Source organism: Leucopleurus acutus, assembly GCF_964270905.1.
Source record: "Leucopleurus acutus genome assembly, chromosome: 4".
NCBI classification, from domain to species: domain Eukaryota; kingdom Metazoa; phylum Chordata; class Mammalia; order Artiodactyla; family Delphinidae; genus Leucopleurus; species Leucopleurus acutus.
The window spans coordinates 34058709-34076638 of NC_139146.1; the positions used below are offsets into that span (position 1 = coordinate 34058709).

Here is a 17930-nt window from a genome sequence, read left to right on the forward strand (position 1 = left end):
AATATGGCCAAATTGTTTGCTTTATTTCAAATTTAAGCTATAGTTTACAAATTTATTTTTTGGCCTTTTTTCTCCAGAGGGGGTAGGTAGTGAAGTGTGTATAAAATGAATAGATTAGAAGGAAGAATATAAATATTTCAATGAGTACCTCCTTTGTTCCAGATGCTATGCTATATACTTTGGGTCAGTTTCCTGTGTCTTATTTTATGATAAGAAGAGTCACTAAATTAAATAACATTACATCGATGGAAAGGTTATGTAGTAGAAAACCCTAATTCTTTTTATTTTATTGAAGCATAGTTGATTTACAATATTTTGTGTTAATTTCTGCTGTACAGCAAAGTGATTCAGCTATACATATATATACATTCTTTTTCATATTCTTTTCCATTATGGTTTATCACATATATTGAATATAGTTCCCAATGCTATGCAGTAGGACCTTGTTGTTTATCCATTCTATATATAATAGCTTACATCTGCTAATCCCCAAATCCTTATCCATCCCTCCCTACCACCCCTACCCCTTGGCAACCACAAGTATGTTCTCTGTCTGTGAGTCTGTTTCTGTTTCGTAGGTAAGTTCATTTGTGTCATATTTTAGATCCCACATATAACAGATCGTATGGTATTTGTCTTTCTCTTTCTGACTTACTTCATTTAGTATGATAATCTCTAAGTCCATCCATGTTGTTGCAAATGGCATTATTTTGTTCTTTTTTTATGGCTGAGTAATATTCCATTGTATATATGTGCCACATCTTCTTTATCCATTCATCTGTCAGTAGACATTTTGGTTGCTTCCATGTCTTGGCTATTGTAAATAGTGCTGCCATGAACATAAGGGTGCATGTATCTTTTGGAAATTACAGTTTCGTCTGGGTATATGCCCAGGAGTGGGATTGCTGGATCATGTGGCAACTCTATTTTTAGCTTTTTGAGGAACCTGTGTACTGTTTTCCATAGTAGCTGCATCAACGAACATTCCCACCAACAATGTAGGAAGGTTCCTTAGAAAACTCTTACTCTGAAGGTGTAATCCTTGGGGCCACTCAGTTTATATTAAGTGCAGATCATTAAGTTAATTTAAATCCTTGTGCCAGATATTAAGTGTAAGCAAAAAGATTAAACGAAAGTATCTTATTTTCACTGATGTAAAAATTTGTCAGTGAGCACGTAATTAATGAGATTGGTAACTGGAAATCATGAAAATCTCAGTACCTGATAAACTGATTTGACTTAGTAACACTAAGTCATTATTGACAAAACAAGGAAATCTAAGAAAACTTGATATACAGGCTTTTAAATAAACGTATCAAAGTCACTAAATATGTGGAATAAAATTAAAGGTTTTAAATGTAAGTGATTTGTAACAAGGTATACATCATTAATCTTGAAAGCATACTTTTGTATGCAGAGAGCAGTCCCTGGTTGACAGCCAGCAAATTTAGGGGGACCTCAGTCCTACAATTGCAAAGAATTGCATTTAAATGGGTTCTTTCTTAGAACCTTCAGATCAGAGCCTAGCCTGGCCAACACCTTGATTTTGGCCTTGTCAGGCCATGAGCAGAGAATCTAGCTGTGTTGTGCCTAAACTCCTGACCCATGGAAACTGTGAGATAATGTACACTATTTTAAGCCTTTTGATTTATAATAACTTGTTACACTACAGTAAAAACCTAATACACAGGATAACAGGCTTTAAGCAGTTTTACTTTCCATAGTTTTTTATATTGATTGGGTCCAGTTGAAGTTTTACCCCTCATTCTTCAAATTCTAAATCAGCACAGAAGTTTTGTTGTAGACCACTATTACATTCTGCCCATTCCAGGTTCCCAGGAGTTAGCAGTTGACAAGTGTGAGCAGATAAGTACAGGTAGAGCCCAGAGAGAAAAAATATTAATATCTGTGGAAGACCTCTTGTGTTCTAGTTCATGCATCTGTTGTTTCCTTTGCTCTTTAACTTTACATCAAGGAGTAAGTCATGTGATCTCCATTTTACTGTGGAGAAACCAAGTCCTAAAATATTGTGTGAAGTAGTTGGCCTCAGTCACCTCTAGGAATGGTGGAGGAAGAATTTGACCCCGTATATTTGTGACTTAAAAATCCTACCTTTGAAGTATTTTTATAATAGCTAGAAAAGTCTGTAATAACCCTAGTCTGATTCTGCCTGAAATCTTTGAGGCATACCTACATTCTTGTTTCATAGTGTCGACTCATTTTTGAAACATGGTCAACTGTATGATTCCCAAGGAATTAGTATCAGAATCTTCTGTGTACATTAATTTCCTCGCAGGGTAGACTGAGAGTTTTATAATGGAACTGAGGCAATAGGATTTATCTTATATCCAAAGCAATTTATTCTTTTAGTTAATGAGGCCCGAAAAAATATTTAGTAAACATGAAGTAACTACTTAATTGCATTTAAACAATAGGCCTTTGTTGGGACTACAGCTCCTTTATCTTGCTTCGGGCTATGCCTGGCTAGTCCTTAAATCATCTATAAGGAACATCATAGAAGAAAGCCTCTTTTAACACCACATATGTAAATGGACAAAGGAAAAGGAGCAGAGTCCTGGAAGTTGTTAACAGACTTAGAATCACAGATACAGAAATTTTTAAGTTAAGTTCTTTGAGAAGTGTTAATTCATTTGGTATCTAACATTATGTGTTCTGCAAAATTTGTTGAATTGCTTTAGACTGAATTGAATTGTGGGGTATTCAGAAGAATTTTACCATCTGTTTTTAAGCATCTTATCCTGAGTTTTTGGTTTGATTGAGAGAATTTCCTTTCCAGTTTTTAAAGTGTTATTGCAAGGCAGTGGTTTGTCTAATCCCTTTCTGTTGCTTATGAGATCAGAGGGCATTTATCATTCTGATGAAACTTGGTAATGCCCAGACATGCTTCCTGCTTGCCCTTGTAACCATAAAAGTCTCAAATCTGCTCTTATGTTGTATGAAATTTCAAAGTAAATTAATTCTTGTGAATAAAAATAAAACAATTTAGAAGGTGCCTTTAAAAACTATATATGATTCCCAGTAATTCTGATAGACACCCCTGTCACCAAAGTCTGCTGCAGGCTCCTCAGCTTTGGCACTATTGACATTTTGGGTGGATGATACTGTAATAGGAGACTGTCCTGTGCAGCATCCCTGGCCTCTTCCCCGCTAATGTGCTAATAATACCCCCCCCAGTTGTGACAACCCCAAATGTCCCCAGCATTGCCACATGTCCTCTAGAGGGCAAAATTGCCTCTGGCTGAGAAGCAGGGATGCAGTTCATCACTGAGTTAACCAATGGAGCCACCTTTCATTGATGATTATGTGATAACTTTGAACATTTTTGTTTTATAAAGGACCTCCTGGCATGAGGTATGTAAGTCTCCCCAACAAGATTGTAAACCTTTAAGAAAGGGGATGCTTTCTTTTTGTATACATAGTGTCTAATATAGTGCTGGGCACTAAATAGAGCCCAAACATGTGAGAGTCTGGCTAATATAATTGTGCATATTCTCCTAAAAGTGGTATTTCAGTTTAGTTTATACAGTCACATTAATCTGTTGGATAAACTAATTTCACTTTCATGCAGATTTATATTAAGATTTCAGATTCATTTTGCAAATGTTCTGAAAGGATTTATTTGACTTTTTGGTTTAAGATCTGTTTTTTTTCTCTCAAATAATTTCAAGATACAACAGTGACTTTCCTTTGCATACCTTGATTTCCAGATGTAAAGCTGAATTTTGAAACATGAAGGAATTATCCTGAAGCATGTGTTCAGATTTCAGCTTACAGTGAAATTCTATAGCCAACTAAACCTTTAAAAATAAAAGGCTATAGAAAGAACGCATGCATATAAACTTGGCATTGGCAACTTGAGGGGACCACTGAAATAACTTTCTTTAGTACAAGGAACATCTGCTTCAACATCATGCTGTTTCTTGGTTTCACTTAAAATCTTTTTAAAGCATTTTATGAAACCTGCTTTGTCTCTTTAACATTTTAATAATTCTTTCATTGTCATTCATTATCTTAAGGCTGTATTCAGATATGATAAAAATTTACTTTTCACTAGTAACTGATAAATATAGTTTGCAAAAAAAGTACTATAAAGCAGTTTCAAAGGATTCTCATGTCTTTTTACCCCCAAGCAGCAGAAGCCAGATTTATATTATAACATGATATACATGACTTTATTTTCTGCTTATTAGTATGAGTTTCTAGGCCTAGTACATTAAATTTTAAGATCTATAAATAATTTCGGTTTCCAGAAAGGGATCAAGACACCTATTCTAAGAAGGATATCATAAAAGGCTTTAGGACTGTGTTTACAATAATTTTAATTATTAAGTTTCAGTCTATAGTGCTTTTAATCTTTCATATAGATTTTTATGATATATGAGTAAATTTCTCCAAAGCCTGGCAAATACTGAATTTCTTTTCTCTTTAAAGGTTCTTTCTCGTGGAGATGTTGTTCATGTGAAGATCCTTGGAATTTTGGCTCTTATTGATCAGGGTGAAACAGATTGGAAATTAATTGCTATCAATGTGAATGATCCTGAAGCCTCGAAGTTTCATGGTAAGTCTGTAACTTTCCAGAAACAGAAGTAAATCAGTGTGTCATTGGAATTCTTAGAATTTAAAAGAGGCTCATGTAGAACACAGTGTATATTTTGGGAGTTAAACTTATACGTTTTGTTTTCTAATTCTCTCTCCATGGACTATAAAGGGCAATTCAATATGATTGTGTCTGAGTTATGTCGTACTGCTGGGAGGAGCAAGAGAACGAAAAGGAGTGCAGACAGACAGACGATACTTCAGATTAAGAAAGTACAATCTATGGGTTCCCTTCCCCCTCACCTCCTTCCCTCCCGCCCTTCATTCTTTTCTTTCTTAAGTCTCTCTTTTATTCATTTGAGTAACAGGAAAAATAAAAAAACAAAAAGGGGAGTGTTCATCAAAGACATAAGCTGTCTTTGTGGTACCCGGGCCTCTCACTGTTGTGGCCTCTCCCCTTGCAGAGCACAGGCTCCGGACGTGCAGGTTCAGCGGCCATGGCTCACGGGCCCAGCCGCCCCGCGGCATGTGGGATCTTCCCAGACCGGGGCACGAACCCGTGTCCCCTGCACCGGCAGGTGGACTCTCAACCACTGCACCACCAGGGAAGCCCCATAAGCTGGTTTTATACCTAGTTTTTGTTCTGTCTTGTACAGGTGAAGGGAAAGATAACGGCCCTCTAACAAAATTTTGATGTCCCAGAAATTTAAGTTCCAGACGTTTGGTATGATAAAGAGTTAACTTTCTTTGGTGTCGGACAGACTTCAGTTTGCGTTCTGGCTGTGCTACTTTCTACTTGAGTGACTTTGGATAGATCATTTAACCTTTCTGAATTTCAGTTTGCTCGTCTAATAATGTAGGTAATTATACCTACTTGTGAGCTTGTTGGCAGTATAAGAGATGATTTACTTAAAGCATCTGGCTGTCATATGAAGTGTTGGGTATATGGCCACTATTATTATTTTCTGACCAATTTTTTCCCCTAGTTTTCTAACCTTTTTCCTTTCAGTTTCATCCTTATTTGGGATCCTGGTCTTTTCTAGACCTCAATTCTTATCTCAATTTGAAAATATACCATTTCTGAATTGACTGAAACTCATTAACACTTACATTTTAAACTGTCTTAATTTATGTGCATTTAAAACCTTTTCTTCACCATGGAGCAGGAAGGAGAAGTACAGAGAGGGAAACTCCTGATGCAGAAAACATACTTTGCAGACTTTCTAGTTTTTACACAGAGCTGCACTAGCAAGAGGGATGTGTAAAAGCTGTTCTTAGGGATTTTTTTCCATTATAATTGTGCATGCTCAATTTAACATAAGCATTACCACTGATCAACATTGCTTTTTGAAATGCACCAAAATGTAAGCATAGCTGCATTTAATAAAGGAAGTGTTTTCTTAAAAAAAACAAAAAACCAAAAAACTTTTCTTGCACATGGAACAACAAGAGAGATTTTATGCCATTCTTGCTTGTAATTGAGAAGGGGAGGGGTCTGATCGGGTGAAGTACATATAACCTCAAGGTCAAAACTAAAACATGAAAACAATTAAAATATGAGACTCAAGCCCATAAACCATATATTTTTCTTATCTATTTCATTATTTTGCACTGGATTTCTTTATTATTGTATTTCTCACATATATATGTATGCATGTATGTATGTATACATATGTAACAAGAGTAAATCAATACCCAATTTAAAAGTTTTTTAATACATAAGCTGCTCCTCAGATGAGAACTGATAATATAATGATACAACAGCCAGCAAAAGCAAACTGTTCAACTAATTCATTTGTGATGTGGCACACTAAAGTCACGAAACTGTACTGAGGGATGTCCCTTTAAACTGGAGAGGCTGAGAGTCTAAGGAAACTAGTCTTTAGCTCAGTACTGTTGGAGATGTGATTTAACACCTCAAATTCCCTAACATATGTCAAACACTGGTGCCTGTCCTAGTACATATTATTCTTCTTAACTTAGAAGAATCTCAAAGGATTTAAATAAATTGCCTAGGGACTTCCCTGGTGGCACAGTGGTTAAGAATCCACCTGCCAGTGCAGGGGACACGGGTTCGATCCCTGGTCCGGGAAGATCCCATGTGCCGCGGAGCAGCTAAGCCCGTGCGCCACAACTAACTGAGCCTGCGCTCTAGAGCCCGCGAGCCACGACTACGGAAGCCCGCGTGCCCAGAGCCTGTGCTCCGCAAGAAGAGCAGCCACCACCATGAGAAGCCCGCGCACCGCGAAGAAGAGTAGCTCCCGCTCGCCGCAACCAGAGAAAGCCTGTGCAGCAACGAAGACCCAACGCAGGCAAAAATAAATAAATTTTAAAATAAATAAATAAATAACTTGTCTAAGTTTGCACATTTAGCAAATAGTGGAACCATGATTTGAACTCATTTCAGTCTGATGAGAAAGTCCATTGTCCCATCTACCATGCTATACTGCACAATTCATATTTGTGTAATTTACAGTATTTGTAACTAGCAGTATTGAAACCAGATTACACAGTATAAAGTACCTTACTCCTACAGTTTCCTAAGGGTTAGAATGAAAAAATATAACTGTATTTTCACTTTTTTTTTCTGTTTATACCCCAAATGGAGACGGCTTGCACTTTGGGCATCCTCTTCTAAATTCTTGTTGTGTGTGCTTATACAGAGAGACATGCAGAAATACTGAAACCATGACATGCAGAAATATTGAAGCTTATTTTGGTTGAGATGAAATTATCAGACTAGAATAATTAAGATTATTGTTTTGAAAGGCAAAAAGTACTTTTTTTTCCATTACACTAAAAGGGAACACATACATTATCTTCATCTTAAGAAATACAGCAGTGCTTCTTTATAATAACTTTTTTAAATCTTAAAAGACTAGATGAGTAATTATTGACATATTTTGCTCTGAAATGGTAGCTGACATTGTGCTTTGTGTTTATTTCCAGAATGAATAAGGTATACAGGGGAAAATGGATTATTTAAGGATATTTGCATATTATTTACACTGAGTAGTTCCAATACTTAAGTACTCTTATATATCTAGATTTTGTAAGATAAGTTCTGTAGTTTTAAGAGTTATAAGTGTTTTCTTTTGTGACTTCTCATTTCTTTTACCTCCACGTTGCTGTACATACTCCACATATTCCACGTTTCTTCTCTCCTCTTTTATTCGATAGAGACCTGAGAAAAAGAATAGATGTAGGCTCAAATTGAAAGGCTGAAGAGTCTGCAGTATAAATTTTTTTTTTAATCCTAAATCATGGAATACTAGGTAACCCTATGTAGCAGCTTTTATTTTTCATTGAAACTGAAGTTTGGTTTATATTTATCATATCTAACATCATCCAGCTCTCCTCTGAAACAATTTCAGACAAAAGACAGAGTTTCTGTTGCCCTGCTGCTCAAGCAAATATTAATGGACAGAAATCATTCCTAACCTTACTTTTTTTCTTCACTACTTAGCCTGGTGTGTTGTTTGTGTTTTCATTAGCACCTGTAAAGGGGGGAATTGGAGGGGATGAGAACTGAAAGATGCTCACTAATCACAGGGGTTGAAAGCTTCCTAAATTTGTGAAGGAAATTTTACAAAATTAGTTTCTATGAAAATTTTGATGCTATTCTCTATCTACTATAAATCTTTAAAAATTAATCAACAGTATTTAATCTGAAACCAAGCAACTTTTAAACGTTTTATTGTGTCCCTCCCACGTGTACCTTCTGAAATCACAAACAGAAGACTTTGGATGGCATTAATTATAAAAAATAGTCATATATTTGGAAATAAAAACTCAGAAGTATAAAAAGCGTATATAAAATGAAAAGTAATTGTTCTCCTTCCTACTTTTTCATCCCCAGCCCCCTAGTCTTACTTCTCATATCTTCTTCCCCATATGTTTTTAGTTCTCAAGTGGTTGCTTCTGTTCTGTAATCAGTGTGCTCACACCTCTGTTTCTTTTCCCTGTTAACTTAAGTTGCTGCTTTCAAAGATTAGGAATTTAACATCTTATACATCTCTCAATTTTGTTACCATATTTCTTCTTCTGTTATCTTAATAACTCTAGGTATTACACTTTGAGCTGTATTTATTGCTTCATTAATTTTGAACGGTAATGCCCAGTGTAAAACCAGGGCATTCAGGTTTCTGTACTTCTTTCCTTCTCTGCCCCTTACAACCCAGCTTCCCTCAGCTACACTATGAGTTCTACAGTGTAAACATTTGTAATGCGTAGGTTCTGTTCTTTAACCATGACTGTTTTTCATGTTTTGTCTCTTGAATCTGAAAGTTGAAAACTAATAAATAACATTTACAGTATTTATGTAACTATCATTCACTTCATTTATCATACTGTTTATCGAATGACTGGTTTTAGACAGGCTGTACCCTTGAGCCTGCTGCATAGCTATTATCATGGGGTTTCTTTTCATTGCCTTTCTGGGTTATTAGTTCATTGCCTTTCTGGGTTATTAGTTCTATTCTTTCTTAGATTCTTTGATGCCCTCTACTTTACTTTCCTTTTTCATTGTTGGCTGGTGTACATTTTCCAAAAATTTTTACAGAAAATGCATGGGAGATTGATTTCATACGTGTCAGAGTCCATACATGTCAGAAATGGTTTGTTTTGGTGGTCAACTTCTCCTTAAATAACTTTAAAATATCGAATGCAGTAACTTTAAATATAAATTACTGTATATCAGTTGAAATTTCTATCACAACGGAGTGATTTTTTAACAGTTTAAACATTTGTCATCTATACTTGACATTTTTATTCAATGGGAAGAAGAATTAAAAACATATAGGGAAGGGTAACTATCTGGACATTCTTAAAAATTCTGTAGTTTTCTGAGGATGTGTGTAATACAGAAATTTATAGAGAAATTTTTTTATTATTTCCTATATATAATTGTTATTTAGACATTTAAAAAATAAGTCCCTCCTATTAATTTCTACTACCTTAAGAAAAAGAAGCTGTTTTTGACATGGCCAGTACCTGTTTCTTCTTTTCTGAAAACAAAAAAGTGTGTTTTAATTTATAGACAGTATGTTTTATCTATCTATCTATCTATTTTTTGGTGTATTCAGACACATTTGTATTTCTGTAAGGAAGTTCTGGGGTTGTGGGGTTTTTTTAAGCAATTTTTATTACTCTTTAATTTTTATACATGTAGTTCTAGATGTATCATGCTTGAAGCGTGATACCAATATTTTAAAAATTATTTATTTATTTTTGGTTGTGTTGGGTCTTTGTTGCTGTGTGCAGGCTTTCTCTAGTTGCGTGAGCGGGGGCTACTCTTCCTTGCTGTGAGCGAGCTTCTCATTGCGGTGGCTTCTCTTGTTGCAGAGCACAGGCTCTAGGCACGCGGGCTCAGCAGTTGTGGCACATGGGCTCAGTAGTTGTGGTGCGCGGGCTGTAGGGTACACGGGCTCAGTAGTTGTGGCTCGCGGGCTCTAGAGCGCAGGCTCACTAGTTGTGGTGCACGGGCTTAGTTGCTCCGCGGCATGTGGGATCTTCCTGCACCAGGGCTCGAACCCGTGTCTCCTGCATTGGCGGTTGGATTCTTAACCACTGCGCCACCAGGGAAGCCCTGTGGTGGTTTTATTTGTTAGGAAATAACTTCTTTGATCCTAATGAACATGTACAGACTTTGGTAGACTGTAATATCCTGTTTTAATGTTTATAGTTTTTTAAACTTTGACTTGACTGAACTAAAACTAGCCATTGCATCAGAGAATACATTTCAGTTGGAAGGAAACTGTGGTTGCTGGCTATATTTCTGTAATTTTAACATTATTATTTAAATATTCAAGTTTTGCCTTCTGAAAGTTGAGTAGCAACTTTGAAAATCTAAAAAATGTCTAAACAGCATTTGAAAACAAATTCCTCATGCGCCCTGATAGAAAATTGGTCACTTTGGCCGGCTCATTAACACTTGGTGAGCACTAAGACCATTTAATGCACTGTAATTAGGTTCCAGCCCCTAATGCTCTTAATGGTACCTTAATGACCTGAAAGAGTTAATAAGACTCCCCGGGCACCTAAATTGTTACTAGAGAATGCCTTGGCTGTTAGGGATAATAGCGCTTGGTTCTGAAATAACCAAGTTCAGAGCTTTTTAAGAAGATGGAAATGCTAGGGCATATGTAATTTCTCTCTTGGTTAAACTAACCACCTTCTATAATATCGAGCTTCAGATATTCACCAAACAGATGTTTGAGCCTCTTCAGGACCACCAACGATGCCTAAGGCCCTTATGTCAGGAGAAGTAATGTCGTGAGGTAATTTAAGCCTAGAAGCTATGTCAACTTGCAGAGCAATAAAGATTTCTTTTGATTGGTATTAAATAAATGAAAACTCTTGTCTGATGTCCTGTAATAAATATTGCCTGTGCAGTGATGTTAAAGTTTTCAAAAATTGAAAATCAGAACAATTATATTGATGTAGATACATTCTGGGATGAATAAATTACATGAGTAATAAGGGAATTATTTTAAATGAGGCAGTTGGGACTTTTTCAAAGGCCAGCATTGCACTTGTCCTGAAATTATCAGAATTTATATGTATTTCATATTTGTAGAATTTTAGTTTACATTTAAAGAAATTTGAAAGTCAAATAAAACTAGGTAGTTTCTTTTATTTTCTTTCAAGGCAGGAACAAACACATGGAAACCAAATCTATTTGACTTAAATTTTCATGTGCTAAATAAACAATTCTAGTGCCCCTGCAATTATTATTTTAAAAATAAGCCAAATTAATAAGGCATTTAATTTCCTTACTTCCTGAAACACAAGTTAACCTTATCATTTAGGGAAAAAATAGGGCACAGCATATTAATCTTAAGGGAAAATATTCACATTAACCTTTGTAACCGGAAAGAATGGTGTTCTCTTTGCTTTCCTTTGCGTGTATTCTTTGGCACAGAAAGGGACCGGCATGTCACCATTGTCATCCTAAAAGCTGTAACATTTCTGGAACAATTACTGTATGTCGAGGAACTATGCTGAGTGCTTCTTTTGGAATATCTGTTGAATGTTTACCTAAGTTCAAGCAAGATGTGCTAGTGTTCCCTCTTTTGTTTCAGATTGGGAACCTGAGGCTCTGGTGGTTGGGGGTGGGCATTGGTCAGTGACTTCCCTAAAGGCTGTGGGAGCCACTGCATCGCATTGATGCTCGGAAAAGTATTTGTGGCCTTGGACTATCTTGCTTTCTGGGAGCGCTGACCACTTGCTCTTCAATAGTTGAGGCATCAGTGGGATAATTATGATTAGAAGTCCCAGTAAAAGATGGCTCTTCTGATCTTCATTCCTTTGATTTCATTAATAGGTATGGCTTAATAGGTGTGGGTGGGTAGGGATGGGATGTGGGAGGAGGCAGTTGAGGAACGGGGACAAATCAAGTAAAATGTACTATAATTAAGAATAGAATTAAATTACTGGGAATCATTTGCCCCTTTTTTTTAAAAATTTATTTATTTATTTATGGCTGTGTTGGGTCTTCGTTTCTGTGCGTGGGCTTTCTCTAGTTGTGGCAAGCGGGGGCCACTCTTCATCACAGTGCATGGGCCTCTCACTATCGCGGCCTCTGTTGTTGCGGAGCACAGGCTCCAGACGCGCAGGCTCAGTAATTGTGGCTCACGGGCCCAGTTGCTCCGCATCATGTGGGATCCTCCTGGACCAGGGCTCGAACCCGTGTCCCCTGCATTGGCAGGCAAGCTTTCAATCACCGCGCCACCAGGGAAGCCCCATTTGCCTCTTTTTTGAACCTCGACCTCTTCCAGTGTTTTTTCAGGCTTCAGTCATATCCCTACAATGTGAAGAGTAGGGGAGGACTAAATTCTAAAATCCTCTCTTGTATGTATTAGTTATCTGACCTTGGGAAAGTCACGTAACCTCCTCTTTTTTGTTTTTAATTTCCTTTTTCCCTCCAGCACATGTTCCCAATACACGAATAAGCTTTTTTTTTTTTTTTTACAAATGTATTTATTTTTTATTTTTTTATTATTTATTTTCGGCTGAGTTGGGTCTTTGTTACTGCACGCGGGCTGTCTCTAGTTGCTGCGCACGGCCTTCTCATTGTGGTGGCTTCTCTTGTTGCAGAGCACAGGCTCTAGGGTGTGCGGGCTTCAGCAGTTGTGGCTCGCGGGCTCAGTAGTTGTGGCTCGCAGGCTCTAGAGTGCAGGCTTAGTAGTTGTGGCTCACGGGCTTAATTGCTCCGCGGCATGTGGGATCTTCCCGGACCAGGGATTGAACCTGTGTCCCCTGCATTGGCAGGCGGATTCTTAACCACTGTGCCACCAGGGAAGTCCCTCACATAACCTCTTGAAGCTTTCTTCATTTCTAAAATTGTGGGATTGATCTTCTATTCAGTAAATGACCCCTAGATCTTTTCTTCTCTAACTTTTGGTTGTTTTAGGAATATTTCAATCCATTATTTAGACAGGCTAAAGCCTGTCTTCTTCTAAAATAGAAAGACCTAAATTATCTTCAGAGTTAGTGCTGAATGAAACGCAGTTTAAGTTAAAGATCATGAGATAGATTTCTTGGGGACATTGGCACATTTTTAGGTACTTTAGGGAAGCTGTTAAGTGGTGGAGCTGAAACTTCAGTGAAAGTCTGGCTGACCCAAAGCCTTAGCTTTTAGCTACTTGGTTATGTGGTTCTAGTTAAAATTAGATTAGAAAACCATTTGGATTTCTGTGTTACAAGGCACCTGGATGGTTTTCATTTTACTGGTCATGTAAAATTTCTTGTGAAATGGTAAAAAATATTTATATTTTGGGAAAGAAATCTACCAAGTCTTTTCCAAGAAGTTTTTCTGATACAATACAAATAGGCTTCTATCTTTGTTTGGTTTTAACTTATTTTGAAGTATATTTCCATTTTTCATGATGTTAACATATATTTTTAGTATAGATGTTGATAAGAGCAGAATTTGTGGAAAAGGAGAATAGAGAAAGAAAAGGCAACTAAAATGAAGGATACTATTCATTAGTCTGTGTGCTATTAAGCATAGATATGCAGAACAGCGTGGAAAACATGAGAACCTTTTAGGGATCCCATGTAAGTGTAGCTATTAAAACATTTCTCTGAGCTGGAACCTCTATTTGTGATGATACAGTAAATATTATGGAACAGAACTGTTACTTCTTGTGAATGTTTATAAAATGTCATTAAAAACGTATGTTCTCACTTCCCACAGACTTTGTTTGGAGGCCGGTCTTGCACACATTTAGCTCTGTGAGAGCAGCATCTACAGCATTGGAACGAGAGCTTTGTGCATTTATGTCACTTCCTTTGGTGGCATCCCTTAGAATTGGAAACTCCTTTTTTACTTTTTTTTTACTCTCTTTGGACAGAATTTCAAACATGAGCACATTTTCTAGTATCTTTTTTTTTCTTTTAAATAATATGGGCAAGGAGATATGGCACTACATTTGTGTTACTGTTTTTTATCTAAAAATAAAAACAAAAATCCTCAGCTGATCATATGCTTTCCTTACTTCCTGTTGTGGTCTGGTGGAGATAATGCCAGTGAAAACAGCATTTTCATTTTTTTTTTTTTCCCTCTGGATCATTTTCATGGAAGTACAGGTGGTTCTCTATATGGGGATGTGGATAGGAGGTTAATGATGTGACTGTATAGTTTGATAAATATCCCTGGGTGACCCTGATGGGTTCCTCCAAGTTGAGAACCATTCTGTTAATCTATTCTTCTTTGCTGGTTGGATAATCCAGTCTTGGAACTAGAATAATTGATAACAATTTTGATATATGTTCAGTTAGGAGATGTAATCACCTAATCAAATTTGATGATGTTCTTCTCCCCACACATACCCCTGCCACCCCATATTTAAAGGTAGCGCAGGTGACCCTTGAACAACGCGGTGGTTAGGGGCACCAACCTGGCACAGTCAGAAATCCACATGTAACTTTACAGTTGGCCCTCCATATCTGCAGTGCGGGCATCCTCAGATTCAGCCATCCACGGATCACTAGTACTGCAGTACACACATTGAAACGAATCCACGTATAAGTGGACCTGCACAGTTCAAACCCATGTTGTTCAAGGGTCAACTCTACATTGAGGTTACTCTATTCCCTTTAAGATCTTGAGCCAATTACTTAACCTCATGGAGTCCCAGTTTCCTAATTTACGTAAAGGAAATAAATAATGCCTAATTTACAGGTTTTGAAGCTTCAATGACATACTATTACTGAGCCTTTAAAAGGTTTTTTTTTTTTGCCAATCTAATAGATGAAAATGGTATTTTGTTTTAACTTTACATTTTTCTGCTTAATGCTTGGATGGAGCATCTTTTTCATATATTTATTGGCTAGTTGTATCTTCCATTCTGTGAATTGCCTATGCATGGTGCCCTCCATTTTTCTATTGAGTTGCCATATTCTTTTGATATTTGGGAGTTGCTTAGATATTTTGGATATTCTTTATTATTTAGGTTGCAAATATTTTCTCCCTGTCTTCAGAGAAGCTGTGTTGCCTTTTGTCTTACAGGCATTTTAAATTCTGACGTATTGCATTTTGTCAATCATTTTTATATGTGACTTTAGCATTTTGATTCTTATGTAAGGATTTCTTACCCCATAGTCACAAAGTTGTTTTCCTTATTTTTTTTTATTCTTTTATGTTTTAATTTTTTTACACTTGGATCTTTAATCCATGTGGAATTTATTTTTTCCATATAAATAATTTTTTCATCACCTCTTAACAGAAAAATCTTTTCTCTTCCCCCTTTTTTGAAATGTCTCCTTTATTGTATATTGCATCCTTATTTATACAGATAGTCTGCTTTTGGATTCTCTTTGGTGTCAGTGATCTATTTCTGTGCTAGTGCCACATTATTTTAATTACAACAGCCTCATAATAAAACATAGAAGGCAAATCCTCCTTTTGTTCTACATTTTCCAAGTTGTTTGGTTTTTTTCTAATGCATATATTCTTCTGGGCAAATTTTTGGAATTAATTGTCAGGGATTTCTGCTCTCTTTAAAATATTAAATTTTGCAATAATGAGCATGATATGTTTATATATTTCTCCAGTTATTCAGGTTTTCTTGTTTATCTTTTAGAAAATTGATGTAGATTTACTAATGAAGGTCTTACATTTTATGTTCGGTTTGTTTCTAGGTATTTAATTTTTCCACTACAAAAGCTTTGTTCAGTGTCTGGCATGTTATAGGTGCTTGGTAATTTTTTTTAAATTGATGAATAAATGAATGTATGCATATATATATTGATAAAAACTGAATGTTTTGAGCAAAGTTTGAAAATACCTTCAAAATAGTGCATTTTCACTTATTTTAAAGTGAGAAAACATTTGTACTTAAATTTTTGGCATTTTTAACAATTGTAGTTATGTTTCTTTGGAGTTACCTGTACATTGCTAGGGACAAGTATTTTTTGGTATTTGCAGTGCTGTAGGGATTCATGCATATTGTGTGTGATCAGTGTAGTTTGTTCTATTTTGTCGCTGAATAGTTTCCATTGTGTAGATACACTGCAGTTTATCCATCCACCTGTTGACAGAAATTTGGGTTTTGAGTTTGGGGCTAATACGAATAAAGCTGCTATGAACATTCAAATATATAGGTCTTTGTGTGAACCTATGTTTTCATTTCTCTTGAGGAAATACCTGAGAATAGGGTTATAGGTCAGTGGGTAATTATATGCTTAACGTTGTAAGAAACTGTCAAACTTTACTAAAGTGACTTTATATACCATTTTGCATTGCCACCAGCAAGTTGTATGAGAGATCCAGTTGGTCCCAGAACCTCCATCCATTGTGCTTTGGTTTCATATTGTCTTAAACAATAAAATGCCTTTTAAAAAAATTAAGAGGAAAAACACACACACATATATGTATTCTATTATATTTACCCATGTTTTGCCATTTTTTTACCCATATATTTTATTACTTCCTGAAGATCTGTAGTTTCCATCTGGTGTTATTTCCCTTCAACTTTAGCATTTTTTGTAGTGCAGTTCTTTTGGCGATGAATTCTCGCCATTTTCATTGATCTGTCTTTTCTTGTTTTTTCTTGCCTTTGTTTTGGAAGTATGCTTTCACTGGATATAGAATTTTGAGTTACAGGGTTTTTTTGTAAAGATTTTCCATTTTCTTTTGGCCTGCATTGTTTTTGATAAGTCAACAGTGTGTTGTTAACTTAGTGTATAATATATTGTTTTTATTAGACTGTTTTAAAGGTTTTCTCCTCATTTTTGGATTTCAGCAATTTTTCTGTGATATGCTAAGGTGGTCTTTCCTTTATATTTATTTGTCCTCCTTAGGATATCCTGAACTTTGCAGATCTGTAAGTTCATGTTTTTGCCACATTTGGGAAATTATTTACCGTTATATTTTCACATTGTTTTCAGGCCACATTTTCTACCTTCATTCTGAGACTCATAACATATTTTAGACCACTCTAAAAATTATTTTTATATAAATTTCAGGTGTACATCATTATAATTTGACATCTGTATTCACTACAAAATGATCACCATGACAAGTCCAGTTGCCATCCACCACCAAGCCATTGACCCTCTTCACCCACTTCAGTCACCCCTCAACCCCTTCCCCTCTGGTAACTGTTAACCTAATCTCTGTATCTATGAGTTTGTGTTTGTTTTATTTGTTTGTTTTGTTTTGTTTAGATTCCACATGTCAGTGAAATTATACAGTATTTGTCTTTCTCCCTCTGACTTATTTACTTAGCATAATACCTTTGAGGTCCATCCATGTTGTTGCAAATGGCAGGATTTCATTCATTTTTATTTCCAAGTAGTATTATGTTTATGTTTATATATGACATCTTCTTTATCCATTCATCTGTTGATGGACACTTGAGTTGTTTCCATATCTTGGCTATTGTAAATAATGCTGCAGTGAACGTAGGGGTGTATATGTCTCTTCAAATTAGTGTTTTCATATTTTTTGGGTAAATACCCATAAGTGGATTAGCTAGATCATGTGGCTTTTCTATTCTTAATTTTTTCAGAACTCTCCATACTGTTTTCCATAGTGCCTACACCAAATTACAGTCCTACCAACAGTGCACAAGGGCTCCCTTTTCTCCACATTCTCTCCAACATTTGTTATTTCTTGTCTTTTTGAGAATAGCCATTCTAACAGGTGTGAGGTGATATCTCATTGTGGCTTTGATTTGCATTTCCCTGATAATTAGTGATGTTGAACATGTTTTCATGTGCCTGTTGACCATCTGTATGTCTTCTTTGGGAAAATGTCTATTCAGATCCTCTGTCCAGTTTTGAATTGGGTTTGTTGTTGTTGTTGAGTTTTATAAGTTCTTGATATATTTTGGATATTAGCCCATTATCAGATATATGACTAGCAA

General features: G+C 36.1%; 1 protein-coding gene across 4 annotated transcripts in view; it reads left to right on the forward strand.

Moving 5' to 3' along the window:
• The window catches only part of PPA2 (inorganic pyrophosphatase 2), an 84651-nt gene that overhangs the window by 36336 nt on the left and 30385 nt on the right, over positions 1–17930 (forward strand). For all 4 annotated transcript variants that reach the window (XM_082838420.1, XM_082838421.1, XM_082838422.1 and 1 more), the window contains one exon: positions 4453–4579. In XM_082838420.1, coding sequence (XP_082694546.1) covers positions 4453–4579 — 127 coding nt within the window. The remainder of the gene's footprint in view (positions 1–4452; positions 4580–17930) is intronic.